Source organism: Arvicola amphibius, chromosome 5, assembly GCF_903992535.2.
Source record: "Arvicola amphibius chromosome 5, mArvAmp1.2, whole genome shotgun sequence".
NCBI classification, from domain to species: domain Eukaryota; kingdom Metazoa; phylum Chordata; class Mammalia; order Rodentia; family Cricetidae; genus Arvicola; species Arvicola amphibius.
Genome location: NC_052051.1, coordinates 132,973,587 through 132,989,695, shown reverse-complemented (window position 1 = coordinate 132,989,695; position 16,109 = coordinate 132,973,587). Strand labels below are relative to the sequence as shown.

The following is a 16,109-nucleotide window of genomic DNA, read 5'->3' as shown; positions in this document are numbered from 1 at the left end:
TGTTTTGGAATTTATTTCATATCCACAAGCCCTCTCTGAACTAGTTAGCCAGATCTATAATCTAATCCATGAGACAATCGCAGCATATGTGTAGTAATTTAACAGTCCAACCAGAACACAATGTGCTGGCTAAAAACTTTGGAACAGATCCCACTATTGGGACAGACCCTGAGGAGGCCGAGGCAAGAGGATGGCAAATTCAAATCCATCCTAGACGACAGTCAGGTTAAGCCAGTGTGGGCAATTTATGAAGATTTTGTCTCAAAATATAAAGGAGCCTAGAATAGCGCAGTGGTAGAATGTTTACCTAGCATGCACAGATTCAATATATGGTGTGGAAAAGATAAAAAGTTCTACTTGGTTCTGGTAGGAAATTCATTAAAGGAACATTTTGAAATCATTTAAAGGCTGTTGGTAGAAGAGTAAAAAGAACATGGTAATTTCTAAACCTGGAGTGGAGATGCAAGGAAAACACAGAAAATTAGATGGATTTGATAGTTAAGAGAATGGAGCAACGGCATAGTAAATATGGAATAATTTGAAACATATGAAGTGGCAGGTAAGAATGAAATCATAAGTATGAATGGTTTCAATTGCTAGATGAAAGATGAATGCATTTTTACAATTCTTTTTAAGTTCGGTTAAACGCTTTTTGTAAGAAACCTAAATCAAAGGGTGAGTTGATGGCTTGAAAAGAAAGAGATGGGAAAGATATTCAAGCAAATGCGAATAAAAAAGAATGCAGGAAAAATATGTCAGAAAACTCAGGACTAAAAAACTAAAATGTGTAAAAGAAAAAGAGGAACTTACCAAAAAGATGAAGTTGTCATGAGGTCCCTTATGGTGAAAACAGCTTTGAGAAATCATCAAATACATTTTACAAAATGTTATGCAAACCCAGTACGGATATTGGGAATTTTTATAAATAAGTTTGGGGTTTTGTTTTGTTTTGTTTGGGATTTTATTTTGTTTTGTTTTTACTTATTCATCTGTCACCAAGCCAAAGAGCACTGCTCCCTGATTTCTCTGTCCTGTTGCCTGCCTTCAGAGGCCACAATTGGTCCTGGGGTTTTACTCAACAAGCTTTCACCCCGGTTAGCACCATCTCAAGATGCCATCTCTCTACCCACAGACTTCAGTCCTTCTCCACAGCATTCTTCCTCTGCTGGTGGGCTATCTTCAGAAAGGGCTCTCCTTGTCGTTGCAATTCTATGAGAACTCCATCCCTCTTCTACAGGGGCAGGAACTACCTGGATGGACAAGGCACACTGGGTTCCATAGTCATACGCCACAGTCATTTGGGATGTGACCTGTCCCATCTTATTGGTATTTTGCCAAGGAGCTTTCAATGAGATTTAACCACTGGAAGATAGTTAGGAAACTAAGGCTTTATAAGCTTCTCATTGCTCATATTGGTTTTCTTTTTTTTTTTTTCTGTGAAGATGAAAATGAATGCAGGACCAAGCCAGGCATCTGTGAAAATGGGCGTTGTATTAACATCATTGGGAGCTACCGATGTGAGTGCAATGAAGGCTTCCAGTCAAGTTCCTCAGGCACTGAATGCCTTGGTAAGCGAATCTATGAATATTTTCCTTGGTAAGCAGAACATGTTTATGATGTCATCAGAGAACAGCTCCGCACATGTATTCTTGCCCGTTGGCCCTCGTAAGCACAGTACTCTACACGCCTCTCCCCTTAGGTATGAGTCTATTAAGATGATATATTTATATGCCTATGCCATGCATGCATATGTAATGTAAATAACAACCTGAAACGGTCTTTCCAAAATTAAGATTAATTAAGCTCTGCGGAAAACGTGACGTTAGTAAGACTTACACGAGGAAATGACTTAATTCCCAAAGAAAATATTTGCCGTGTGAGGTAAGCTTTGCCTCACATATTAATGCAAAGCAAAAGTGCAGCGGAGATTAATTTTTCTATTACCATCCAGAAAAATGTTCTACGAAATATTTTCTCGTGGAAAACCTAGACCTCATGGGCACGACATCACACTAAGCCAAGGCTGAAATGTGTGTGCTTCCCCTAACCATTTACAGTTAACGAGGGCAGCTGGAAAAGGAGGGCGTGGTCGAGCGCACAGTAACCAGATAAGGAAGAGCCATCAACGGGCTGCTGGCTTGATGGGGCCAAACATCAGAGGCACAGCAACAGGCTACGTCCAACCCTAGGAAGGTTTTTGTACCTAGGACAATGTATTTTAGTTCCTGTTGTCTCCACCCTAGACCTTCACTGCTAATAAGTCTTTGAGGAAAGAGAAAAGATCCCCTACAAAGACTACTGTTTTCTGTTCAGACGACAATTTCACTGGTACTCTTGGCTTATGAAGCCATACTGAAGAAGAAACCCTTTTACTTAGATTAGTATACTATCTATAACGTACCGAGTCCTTTTGCTGTAGAAAACACTAGAAAATTAGTGGAATAAGCGCCACGTTCCTAACATAGTCTTGGATATATTTTACAATCCCTACCTGTCATTACTTTTAGATAAAGAAAATACATATATGTGATGTTCTTTCGTTGAACTGAAAAGAGTAAATGTTGTAGAACTTTTGCCAAGTTTGATCACCATGGGGATGCAATGTCAACACAGCTTTATAATCACCAAGTGTAGACTGTTGGCACAAGAAGAACGCTCTCAGGGTTGGAGTTTGTGGCTGAGAAGGAGAGGATGATTGTCGCTGAAAACCGGGCTGTCAGCTCTTGACCTTGACTCGCATCTTGCTTGTGTCCGTTCCAGACAACCGGCAGGGCCTGTGCTTCGCGGAGGTCCTGCAGACAATGTGTCAAATGGCCTCGAGTAGCCGCAATCTCGTCACAAAGTCAGAATGCTGCTGTGATGGCGGACGAGGCTGGGGCCACCAGTGTGAGCTGTGCCCACTTCCTGGAACTGCGCAGTACAAAAAGATTTGTCCTCATGGCCCGGGATACGCCACTGATGGGAGAGGTAGCGTGCTGAGGGACCCGGGGCACTGTATCAGACCGGTGACTTTTATACACCCACATTAGCTTCAAAGAAGTGTGCAAAGGGGATCCTCATTATGAAGCTGACTGGTGTGGAAGGATCCAGAAAACAGGATGAATCCCTGCCTACACTCAGGAGGGCAGCATTTCTTTCAACAAGGCAAAGGTTGTCAGGGGGTTACCAGCCGCCATGACCTTTGGGATCAGAGAAGTCTGTGCCATGTTCTTTAGGACATTATTTACTGTTAGCCTGGTTCTGTGCTTCTCTCTCCTCATCTGGCAAGTGAGGTGATAAAGTCTCCCATAGATTTGGTGTAGGAAGAGATCTCTTAAATTCTGGGCAGTGTGGCCTGGGGTGATAGCTCCATTGGGTAAAGTGCTTGTCTTGCAAGCATGAAGACATGAATTAGGTTCCCAGCACCTACGTTTTGAAAGGCCAGGAGTGGTAGGGAGATGAAAACAGGTTCACTGGCCAGCCGGCCTGGCCTCCTAGCTTCCACACACACAGCTGTATACAAAGGCTTTACACACACACACACCTATACATAAGTGCTTACATATCTGTACACAGACACCTCTGTACACAGTGCTTACATATCTATATACACAAGTGCTTACATATCTATACACACAATCCCTGTACATAAGTGCTTACATATCTATACACACACACACCCCTGTACACAAGTGCTTACATATCTATACACACACACACCTGCACATAAGTGCTTACATATCTATACACACACCCCTCTATAAAGCATCACACAAGAATATTCTTGTGATTCATATGTGTAGAACACACATAAAGGTGCCAGTGTTTCAGATGGATTTATGATAGCACTACTCCTTCACATTTCTGTTAGCCTGGCTGCTAACAAAAGCCTCCCTTCTGATCTAAGGCAGGTGGGAACTGGAGGCCCAAATCTGTATAGAGTAAATTATCACATATCTCAGAAGAGCCAGGCTTCCAAGAGGTAGCTTTCTGAAATATATATTTAAAAAATAGTAACTCCTACTCAGAATGCAGAAAGGATAAACAGTCCAGCATAAGCCTGCAGCGTGGCCCTCCTTATTTCTCTCTCCCCGCCTCTTCAGGTGATTTTGTTCCCCTCCCCATAGTCACGCTGGAACTTCTGTGGGTGCTCACTGCCACCTCATGTCTGTCCCTTCATTCCTCCTCATTTCCAGTCGCCCCCACTGTTCAGACATCAACTTCTTTTCCTTTCTCTTTATTTCCTGCTGTGCAGACATCGACGAATGTAAGGTGATGCCGAACCTCTGCTCTAATGGCCAGTGTGTCAACACCATGGGCACCTTCCGGTGCTTCTGCAAGGTTGGCTACACCACCGACATCAGCGGGACAGCTTGTGTAGGTAAGAGGAGGTTGTACACAGGGGGTTTGGCAACTCCTGCTTCCTCCAGACCAAGTGCAGTCGGTGGAGCGCTTGTCTATGCCGCTACCCCTAAAGGACGCTGGACTTGTCAAGGGTGCTATTCTTGATGATGGGGTTCTTGCCTTTCAGTCTTCTTGTGTGGGGCGCGGGTCCACTCCATCTCGAATTCTGTGTCATCAGGGAAACATCAATATTGAAAAATGTGCTTTTAACATTTTATATTTAATTTAAAATTTACAAATGTGCATGTAATTGGTGGAAAAGACTTTTCTTGTGACTCCGGTGTGTTTGTGTGTGAAACAGAATGCACTTCTACAATTTTCATGAAACGAAGCAACTAGGCATCATCTAGAATCTCTCCTTGCAAAGCAGTCTCGCTACAGCGTCTTTTGGCTGTTCTACAATGTATCTTTTTTTTTAATTTTTTATTGTCTGATGCACACCATGTTGTGGCAAAAGGAAGGCTAGAGAATAGCCTTTATTTCTTTATTTAGTTAGTTAATTAGGGTTATTTTGTCTTTCAAGCATTTCTTAGTTTCTTTGTATTTCCTCAGCTTCTGCAATATCCTCTTAAATTACCTACTTTAGTAACAAGTCCCTGGCATACAAAACATCAGATTTAAGAAAAGCCAACTGACCCCTCACACACATTTGACTCACGCAGTAGAAACAGCAAACAGGAGAAGCCAGGACCAGGTTGCTAATTGAGAACTTTCTCCATGCCAAGTCCTCCATCCCGTGAGCTCTGTGGAGGAAATAGAGATTACCTGCTGTCAGTCCCAGGCCTGGTAGTAAAGAGGTGGTTTGTCCCTGTGAGGACAGTTCAGTATGTCTTAGCAATGAGAGTCTGTGAATAGCCAGCTGTGTAGAAAGGCCACAATGTAGCACCACCCTGGGATCAAAAGAAAAAAAGGAGGGAAAAGTGATGTGAGCCTGACGGGTGAATAGAGCAGTCATTGGACATCCATGAAAGGCTACAATGGGGAGCCAGTGGCTCAGACTAAACCCACTCTGGAGAGACAGTGAAGAAATGGAAGTGTCCAGAAGGCACAAGGTGGGAGATCCCACTGATGAAGCCTCCAGGGTCTAAGCCAGCCTAATGAATCTGAAGGAAAAAAATGAGCCCAGACAGTTGTCTAGACATTACAAGGTTTAGCCAGGATGTGTGCATTGATCTTCACAGTAGGCCAGTCTGCTACCTTTGAGAAAACTGTTCTAAGAGTCGTTTATTTCTGGCTGGATGCCACTGTAAGTGGCAGAGGAAAATCAAGAAAGATGAAGTGGGAAGGTGGGGGCAGGAGAAGGGCTGGCCGTTTCGTGTAACCAGGGCTCTCATGTTCATGGTCCTTCCCCATAGATCTTGATGAATGTTCACAGTCTCCAAAACCATGCAACTTTATCTGCAAGAACACCGAGGGCAGCTATCAGTGCTCCTGTCCCCGGGGGTATGTCCTGCAGGAGGACGGAAAGACGTGCAAAGGTGAGGAGAGCCAGCGGCCCTTGTCTCTCTCTTCAGTAATGTTTGTATCTTAGTGGCCAGAGATGTAGCTTATGCTTCCCCTATTAAAACCCTGCTTCCCAGAAAACTGCACCAGGCCTCCCATTATGGAAGAAAGACGAACTTAAAATCTAAGTCACAATATTTCACTTCTTAGAAATTAAAAAAAAAGGAAAAACACAGAATGTCTGCACGTGTTCACACAAACACGCACACATAATGGAGGTTGTTTTTTCCCCCTCCAGCCAGAAACCCAAAATTACATCAAAGAAACGTGGGTGGAACTTGATGTCATCACATTAAGCAAAATAAACCAACTTCAAGAATGGAAATATCATGTTTTCTGACATACAGACTCTAAACTCTGTTATAAAGGAGTTTAGAAATGCCATAATGAAACCTAAGCTTTTGTATGCTGCCTTCAATATCAGTTTTAAAAACTTTTAAGATAAAAATGTAAAAGAAAATATGCATGACATGGAAGTTGAAGAACACTTCTTGGGAGATGGTCAGAGGCAAGAGGAAAAACAAGAAGAGATAATGAGGATAAATTTGAGAAAATTACAATGATGCATGTGTATGAAAATAGCATAATCCATGCATTCATATGGTAACTTTTTAGTTAAAAAAATATTGAAGCAAGAGTTGGAACAGTGCGTGAGAAATTAGATTTTCTGTTGCTGCTTACATCTGACTTCATCTCTCCACAGTCTTACATTAACATTTCCTGTAGAACGGAGAAAAGTCAGTGTGTGTGTCACGTTCCGTGGAGTATTAAAAGTAATTACCATGCTAAATGTGATCACTAAAATGGCTTCAATGCCATACTGTGTTAGATTTTACATGAACCCTCCAATTCGTGATACTAATGGATTGAGCAGATGGTATTTTCTGTCAAGCAAGGTTTTGTTTCCAACTTATATTAAAAAAAAAAATAAGTGCAGAAAAAGCAGCAAGTTCTGGGATGTTCCTGACCCTGTTTAGAGAAATGGTTTGCGTGAACTGACTTTTCACAGTGTTTATAAAATGTGTGGAGCTCATACCTTCCTCTGTAGAGGGAACTTACTTTTCCCAAATTAAGTTTCTCTCAAACCAAAATCAGATTTTGAGTTTCCTATAAGAAGTGTTTCCTATAAGACATTAATCCTAAATTTCCAGTTGTTTTATTTTTGTTTGTTCTGCTCTGGTTTGGGGTTTGTTAACTGTCTTTGGGGCAGGCATGCACCACCACGCCCAGCAGAAACTTAAGTTTTTGCTTCCTCTCATTTTCGTGATGGTGTTTCCATTTGAATCTGCTAAACCTTCCTCCATCTCCAAACTCTCTTTTTATTTAGTCGTCCCTTTAATAAGTAACCATCCATGTCCTAAACTACATTAAATACAAGGACTGCTTTCCCATGTTAGCTTTGAAAATGGTGGACTTGCTGTGTTTTGCCCATCCCGTTCTTACTTTAAGAAAGCTTTGCCCTACAAACCTTTAGCCACCCTGTCCTGGCTGGTAGCCTTCCACACTTAGGCTGTTTAATGTGCACATTCAAACCTTTCCTAATAAGCATATGTGAACCTTCCTAGACTGGAGCTGAAATGGAAACCAAACGCCCCCATAGAAAACGCACAGCTCCTGTGGTTTCATGAGACCGCATTATTCACAACTGAACGACCCTTCTGATCCTCCTGGACTTCTCTGTCATTTCAGATCTCGATGAATGTCAAACCAAACAGCACAACTGCCAGTTCCTCTGTGTCAACACCCTGGGGGGGTTCACCTGTAAATGTCCCCCCGGTTTCACCCAGCATCACACTGCCTGCATCGGTAAGGCAAATCAGAGTCGAGGTACCTTGCAGATGTCCGATGGGTGCAGGGCCACAGTTCAGTCTGGCCTGAAGAAGTTGTAGGGAACATGGATGCATTTGTGTGGTGGGCACACTGTGCGGTGGGCACACTGTGCAGTGGGCACACTGTGCGGTGGGCACACTGTGCGGTGGGCACACTGCGCGGCGCTTCCACGTGACGTCCTAAGTTGTGGCGTCAGATGCAGAAGCCCTCAACACACTTTTGTGTTGGAGGCAGTGCTTCAGTTTTATATCCCATCCTGCTGCGATGCTCAGATAAAACACGATGAAAGGCTAATAGCCATACTGGGATTTTTTTCAGTTTTATTTTAGAAGGCGCATATTAAGAGATTCTTAGTCCACATTATCCAGAGTGGTGCCTCTAATAACTCTAAAAGACATTCTGGTTTCAAGTCCCTGAAAAATGCACTTCTTATACTACTCTTGCTAATAAATTCAGACTTAATGTTGTCTAGAACGCTTTCTCCACATAATGGAAACTTGAGCTTGTATCCATCTGCTCATTCTGCGCAGAGAGATTTAGTTCACATACTACATACCAGAATGCTTGACTCTTTCCATCCATCTTGTTGCTTTGCTAGACAATAATGAATGTGGGTCTCAGCCTTCACTTTGTGGAGCAAAAGGAATCTGTCAAAATACCCCTGGGAGCTTCAGCTGCGAATGCCAAAGAGGGTTCTCTCTTGATGCCTCTGGGCTGAACTGTGAAGGTGAGTTCGTGTGCAAACGAATCTGTAATGTTTGGACTTCAGAAACGGCTTAGTACATAAAGCATGTGCCACGCCAGCCTGAGGACCAGAGTTCAGGTCACCAGAACCCAGGCAAATGTCAAATAGGTGCCTCTTCTGTAATCCCAGGGCTCTAGAGGCAAGATTGGGCTCTGTGGGACAAGGTGGAGAGCTAGACAACAGGAATCGACAACGCTCGGACTTCAGCAAAAGACCCTGCCTCAATTTCTGTGGGGGAGCACTGTAGAGGAACACACACAAACGCACACACACACACACACACACACACATACATGCACATACCTTTCTGCACGTACACATATATACATATATAGACTTACATATATATATATACACACATATATACATATACACACATATATATGCACTCATATATACATATATATATACTTATATACATAAGACCATTCATAAACACATGCATGCACACCACATACAAAGACACACACACAAACAATAATTAACTGGGTACAGGGAGCTGATGAATATTGTCCTTTAGTACACGGAAGCCCTTGCCCCGTGCTCTTTACTCGTGGGACCCTACGGTGCCTCGCATGAAATAAGTGGTTTTTTTTTTTTCAAAATCCAAAAGAACACTGACTTGGAGATACATAAGACTCATGGTCTTGAGTGTTTTCTTGGCAGATGCTCAGGTATAGGAAGATGAATATGTTAATGTTGAAGGCCTCCTCACATCTATATCTTTAGAATGTGTTGCAATTTATAGTATTGAGTTAGTCGTCCTTTTTAAAGTTATTATTCCAGGAAATATGTGGTTTTCAACTCTAGAAACATTCAATTTTTTTTAGAATGTTCTTTGTAAGAATTATAGGACTTTTTGTATTTTTTTTTCAGTCAGTTTTTTGCTTTAAAAATTGTAATTTTAATTTTGCATTTGAAGTCAATAGACATTGAAAGCATTCTGAACCTACAGCTGCTTGCCATGTGTGAATTCAGCTCACAACCATCCACATAAGATACCGTTTATTAATTATCCATGTAAATTTGTTACACACACATCAGACATGCCAATTTTACTTCACTCTTTTGGGGTAGATTTCAAAGCCTTAGTTGTCATTCCAAAAGTGTATGCATATATTAACAAAGAAATTATTCCATATGTATCATACCACATCTTGCCTAAAAATAACAACATATTCAAATACTTAAAAAGGCTTTGCATCTAATTAGTCTTGACCAACCAAAAAAAAAAAAATCTGCATGCAAAGCCATTACACCTTGTCGATATCTCCATGGCTTTTGTGTCTTCCCCACAATGAGGATTACATGTGAACCATTTTGAATCAACTAGAGTCTGTAATGTACATATATGTGTGTGTGTATGTATGTATGTGTATACATATACATATATATATATAATTTACCAAATAAATCATACCATATGGAGCTAATCAATTCAGAATGCACCATATTTGTGGTTACTATGGTTGATTTGCAGAAATTAGGCTGTGATTCAGAACGCTGATATGCCAGGGTCTTGTGGACGGCACTAAGAATGAGGTGGTTTCTTATCTCAGCTATTCTTTGCACCACCGCTGACTTAACGATCCTGTGGCAGGAAGGCCCGGTCTCTCTGCACGCCATGCCTTGTTTGTGTGTCCCCTTGAAGGCTGTGTTTGGAACGCCTTGAACACGGGAACCGTAAAGACCATCGTTGGGTTGTTTTTTGCAGATGTTGACGAATGCGACGGGAACCACAGGTGCCAACATGGCTGCCAGAACATCCTCGGCGGCTATCGGTGCGGCTGCCCGCAGGGATACATTCAACACTACCAGTGGAATCAGTGTGTTGGTGAGCATTCCCGGGCACTTACTTTTCTCACTTTAGTGTTAGTGGTAGAGCACTTGCCTAGCGCATGTGAAGTCCAGGGTTTCGTGCTCACTGTGAGAAAGGTGGACAGGGGAAGTCTGCATAAAAACACCGATGCACGCCGGGGTTTATTCTACTAGGCTCTGTACTTGTGACATAATCCAAAATAAACCCGTCTCTGGAGTATTGAAAGGCACATCAGCTACAGGTGTAGTCCTTTTCTCTCTCTGGTATACTGTGAGGCTATTGAGCATGGCATCAAAAATGTCTTCCTTCACCATGTCTTTCTTTCCAGTCAGTAATTTGTGAGGTTTAGGCTGTGGAAGAACTCATCATGCATTACCCTCTTAGAAATCTAAAGGGCCCTTCCCCTCCTTTTTGAGACAGGGCCTCATATAGTTCTGTAGCATGCCTAATAAAAACCCAGAGACAGATATTGGGGTTCAGCCTGAAGGTCAGAAAAGCAAAACAACCAGCCACTGGCTCTTTCTTACCTCTACTTCAGTCTGAAATGATGATCCTGCCTCCAGGAGTCTCAGAATGAGACTGTGTCTGAAAGCTGTCTCCTCCCATCTTACATTCCTCTCTAGGGTTGGGATTAAAAGCACGCACCACCACTGCCCATTGCTATGGCAACTAGTGTGGCTACTAGGATTGAAGGTGTATGTCACTACTGCCTGGTCTGTAAGGCTGACCAGTGGGGCTGCTTTACTCTCTGATCTTCAGGCAAGCTTTATTTATTAAAATCCAAATGAACTGTAACTACACAGGCCGGGCTTGTCTATAACTTGCTATGTAGCCTCAGGCTGGCCTGCAACTTCTGCTTCCCAGGGCTGTGGTATATGACAAGAGGCATACACCACCATGCCTGGTCAGGAAGTCTAAGAACTGAAGCCAGTCTGTCTGTTCTCTCCTGTCACCGTAACAGTGTCTCAACATAGAAAAGGCAACTAGTCACAGCGAGTGCTGCTGACCACTCCAGACAAAAACACTTGCAAAAGAAAAAACATAGGCATTCCATTCTATTCTTCACATTGGTCATAGCCATGGAAACCACTGGTCAAAAACTCACTTAGCATATGCCCAGTTTCTTGGTTCTATTCGAACATACTCCATAGCTGTACCGGCCAGCACATCTTGAGAGTAGAAGTTGCCTTGCCAATCAGAAGGGAAATGAAGCTGCCAACCCCCCCCCTCCACCCCCCAGAGAATGGCAGATGCCTTCTTGTCTACGAGGTGATTTAAGCTACTACACACATCACATCATTCAAATGTAGTGTAACGATCCACCAAACGAACTTGGTTTGGTCTTTTATGTTCTTCTCCAAAGAATTTCCTAATGACAGTTCAATGAGCTGAGAAGAAAGCACACAAGGTCTGTGAAGTTCTTATCTCTACTGTGGCCTCCTGCCAGGCCAGGGGCAGATGCTTTACTGCACCAGCAGTGCATATCTGTGGGAGGAAAGGCAGAGGCAGCCTGTGATCTAGAGCAAGGGATAATGACTATATGTAGGGAAGTGTCACAAATGAAAACCATTACGTTATACACTAACTTTAAAAATTAATTAAAAAGATTAAAAACCTGCAGCTGGGGAAATAAAAGGGTAAAACTAAGTTTTTTGATGATTACCAAAACGATGAAGTTGCCAATCAAAATTTTTTCATAAGTATAATACACTTCCTTTTTCCTTCAAAGAAAATGTGTGTGTGAGAAAGACACACACACACACACACACAAAGAGAGAGAGAGAGAGAGCGAGAGAGAGAGAGAGAAGAGAGAGACAAAGACAGAGACAGAGAGAGAGAGAGACAGAGACAGAGAATGTCATAGAATTGCCTATGACGTGATACATTCATTCATATACTGAGGCCAAGTGCTGGCAAGCTCTTTACCATACAGACAATAGTGGTTTTGACTATTAGAGATGATGTAGAATTTTATTAGATTATCATGTTTCTAAACTCCCAAGGCCATCATTTTAGTAAGGACTGTAGGCTTCTCGGTTAGCTCTGCAAAACATAAGACGAAAGGATCATTCTCTATAAGTTATCTCACACCGAATTCTTGGGTTTAGAGGGAATTTAAATAGAAATGATAGCATGTATAAGTCATCGATTCAAGTTTTTATACTTCTTAAGTGACCTATAAACATCCAATGCAAAACTTTCTGCGCAGGCTTCTAGTGACTTTGGAGTTTCTATTTGAAATTACCTGAGTGACATTTGAAAGGATAAGGTACAATTCCCATTGCCTTTTCACAAATTCCTTGAGTTAAGTGCTCTAGCCCAGGCTGCCAGAGCCCTGACCCAGACCCATGTGCCTTCTGACGAGAGAAACACCTTGAGCAAGGCACCAGCACCCACCAAGAAAGAGGTGTGGGAATGTGTGCCCTCAGTCCCAGCACCCACAGACTAAAGCAGGAGAATCCAAGGCCAGCGAGACCCAGAAAGAAAGGGGATCAAAAGTACATAAGCCGGTCTCCCCAATTGCAAGGCTTGGTTAGGAGCTTTTCTTTCCTAAAATGGTTATCTCTAAACAGCCACTCCCTTGGTAGACAAGCAGAGACTGATTTCCAAGGTTCTGGGTCCTCCCAGGAATTCAGCTGGCCTCTGATAAAGCCGGCACTCTTCTTGCCTTTAAACCATGTAACAGTTGGAACGTTAGCTCAGATACTTGGCAGAAATAGAGTGAAATTACTCCCGCCAGGAAGGAAGCTAACAAAAGCAACAAGTTAGCATAAGAAAAAGAACCATGACAAAGTTCAGATTTTCTGTGACTGCTGGTATCAATGCCCTGTGATTGGTAGGAGGCTCTGAAGAGGACATTCAAGTAGTGTTCTCAGAGGCCTCTCGTGCACAGCCGAAGCTGTCAGTCAGTGCAGCAAACTCTTGTTGAGCGGACAGAGTCATAGGTTTATGGTGCTATTCATGTTGCCACCAATTCAAGGAAAGGAAAAGTTCTCTTGAAAGTGTTCATTTTGGAAAAGCCTTTCCTTCCAAACTCCCACTTTAGTAAGTTTCCCACTTTTAGTCAGTTTCCTGTAAGTTAGCCCAGGGAATCAAGAGAACGTTTAGAACATATACTGTCCGGATGTAGGTGGCACTCTCAACCCCCGACACATATTGTGATTGTTCAGAATTGAAACTGTGTGACTCTTGCAAACCCTAGCCCATGAAGAAAATGCTTCAGTATGCAAATTTTTTTGCCATTTACTGCCGATCGCTTTCAGTTCCTTCTATAGTATAAACTTTTCCCAACATAGACTAGCAAGGCATTTTAATTCACAGTATACTTAAACAAGGCCATACTTAGCTAAATACATACAATGTTATCATGCTATATATTTTAGCATATAAATATGAGATCTTTCGATGCTTCCAGAGACATTATCCTGTTCTAAAATGTTCTTGTAAGTGGAACATTCAAATTCAGTTGGCTTTCTTGGTAATTTTTCAACCTAACACAATGCCTGAATGAAGTCATAGTGGGAACATGGCATTCATTAAGTTATAATCTGAGATTCCGTGTTAGAAGAGAAATGTGGCATGTTCATGTGAGAACTAATTATAAATGCGGATGAAGCTTCGGGGCAGAATCCCAAGTCTCTCAAATATAGAAATAAAACACTGGTTACATTCAGGTCCCATGTAGCCAAGTTACTGAGAATTTATATATTTTCTCTGCATGTAATAAAGCCCGGGGATTTCACACATTAGGTAATTTGAGCATATTTTATATTCAATGACTCATAGTTCAACGCTTAAGTTGTCTCATTTAACTCTAAAACTATGCTCATTTCATTAAAATGCACCTACTACCTGTCCTTTGGGTAGCCTCTATCCTGTGCTTAATGAAGTTCAATTTCCTTTCTAGCAGCCTCTGCTGAGTCCCATCTCCATCTAGGAGATCTCATGAGCCACTGCAGGTCCCTGCCCCCACACCCTGTAATCGTTGTGTTCCCTGGATACGTATACTCACAGATGGGCCTGCTTCCCCACTTGGGCTGAAATATGTCCACAGACACTCTACACTCCATATTCAGTCACAAGAATGGAAAGAATTCCATGCACCAGATGTGATTTGTGCCCAGGGTGAAATCTGGGTTATAATAAAGCTCAAAGGAGCCAAACCCAGGGCTATCTATCAACCCAACAGTTAAATGCGAGCTCATAATTTCCAAAGTCAAAAGCACCGTGGGGCCTTGAATCTGTGATAACAGCAACTGAAAACAGACCTGTGATGGTGCTCCTGCCAGGCTTCCACGGGCCAAAGCTGAGCATGTAACGGTTAAGAGCTCGGTGTCAGCTAATGGCAGGATGCAACCCTCGCAGAAGGCAGGGTCTGCACCAGGCAGGCTCCGGAGCAGTTAAAACCAGTCTTGGTTCAACAGAGTCAAGCAGGGCCATTTCCAATATTTTCATAAAAGGCTCTGAATTTTCCGTAGACTCCCTCTCCCATATCCACAAAGGGGTGGGGACGTGCTGAGGGGCAGTAGACACAAATGTTGATAGGAGCTGAGCTTAAAAAAAAAAAAATCCACATGACTCACATACCATAAAATCACACACACCCTTTTATCACTTCAGCTGAATGGCTTCAGTGTGTCCCTCTCCAAGGGACTCGTGCAGCACCTACCTACCCCAATAGTCTCAGCTGCCAGCCCCCAGGAGAAACCCCATACCCAGGGGCCATTATTCCCGCTTCTTCCCTCCCCCAAGCCCTGGCAATACCAATCTGTTGTTTGAAATAACCCTTTGTTAAGAGAACAAAAGGATTATTCATTAGGTAAACTGCAAATATCTGTCCCTAAGGGCTACCCACATACTCAGAAATAGTACAAATAGAATGGAAAAGGGCAGTGTGAGGCTTTGTTTTGTTTTGTTCTGATTTGGGGTTTTTGTTTTTGTTTTTGCCTTTAATTAAAGAAGTGTTTTTGAAGTATTTTGTAGTTAACTCTCTGACTGCTTTGAAGTTAGCCAAAATAGTATTTTTTTTTTGAAGTTCTCTATCCTATAAACTGATAGGCTCGTGGAGACCACCCCCCCACCCCCCCCACCCCCGGCCATCTTCCTGTCCACGCCCCTTCCCCCTTGTAAACGCTTCTTTCTTTCCTCGGACAGATGAGAACGAGTGCTCCAACCCTGGGGCCTGTGGCTCTGCTTCCTGCTACAACACCCTGGGAAGTTACAAGTGCGCCTGCCCCTCCGGGTTCTCCTTTGACCAGTTCTCCAGCGCCTGCCATGATGTGAACGAGTGCTCCTCCTCCAACAACCCGTGCAGCTATGGCTGCTCCAACACGGAAGGGGGCTACCTCTGCGGCTGTCCGCCGGGCTACTTCAGAGTGGGACAGGGGTAAGGCAACTCGTAGTCCCCAACAACAGCAGAGTCTGGTTATGCCTCTCTCCAGTGAGCTCAGGCAGTCTTGCTTCCCGCCCAAGAAATGGAAGGGTTGGGACTTAGGCACCAGAAGTGAGAGTCACTTCCTTTGTAAAGAGCCGAGGACTTGAGTTATCACTCTGCTCCTTGTAAGGGCTGCAGTTGATTCATTCCTACTCAAGGCCGGTTGAAAGCTTATGCAGCGCGTGTGTTAACTGCAAGAGGTCAACGTAGAAATGACTTTTTTTTTTTTTTCTGATGCTGAGCCCAGCAATCTCTGAGGAAGGACTTCATCTCTTTCTTTTCTTCTCTGGTTTTATGTAGTCCAGGAAGGGAACAGTCCTTCTCTACAAGGCTGGCTCCCCTTGGGCAACTGACTTCAAATCTTCCCACTCATGACTGAGTGCTAGCTCCATGCA

At 43.0% G+C, this 16,109-nt stretch overlaps 1 protein-coding gene across 2 annotated transcripts in view; it reads left to right on the top strand.

Annotated features, from left to right (window-relative positions):
• Positions 1–16,109, top strand: part of Fbn2 (fibrillin 2) — a 202,600-nt gene that overhangs the window by 183,118 nt on the left and 3,373 nt on the right. For both annotated transcript variants that reach the window (XM_038330380.1, XM_038330378.1), the window contains exons 56-63: positions 1,443–1,568; positions 2,761–2,967; positions 4,235–4,360; positions 5,739–5,861; positions 7,576–7,692; positions 8,315–8,443; positions 10,176–10,295; positions 15,435–15,666. In XM_038330380.1, the coding sequence (XP_038186308.1) occupies positions 1,443–1,568; positions 2,761–2,967; positions 4,235–4,360; positions 5,739–5,861; positions 7,576–7,692; positions 8,315–8,443; positions 10,176–10,295; positions 15,435–15,666 (1,180 nt within the window). The remainder of the gene's footprint in view (positions 1–1,442; positions 1,569–2,760; positions 2,968–4,234; positions 4,361–5,738; positions 5,862–7,575; positions 7,693–8,314; positions 8,444–10,175; positions 10,296–15,434; positions 15,667–16,109) is intronic.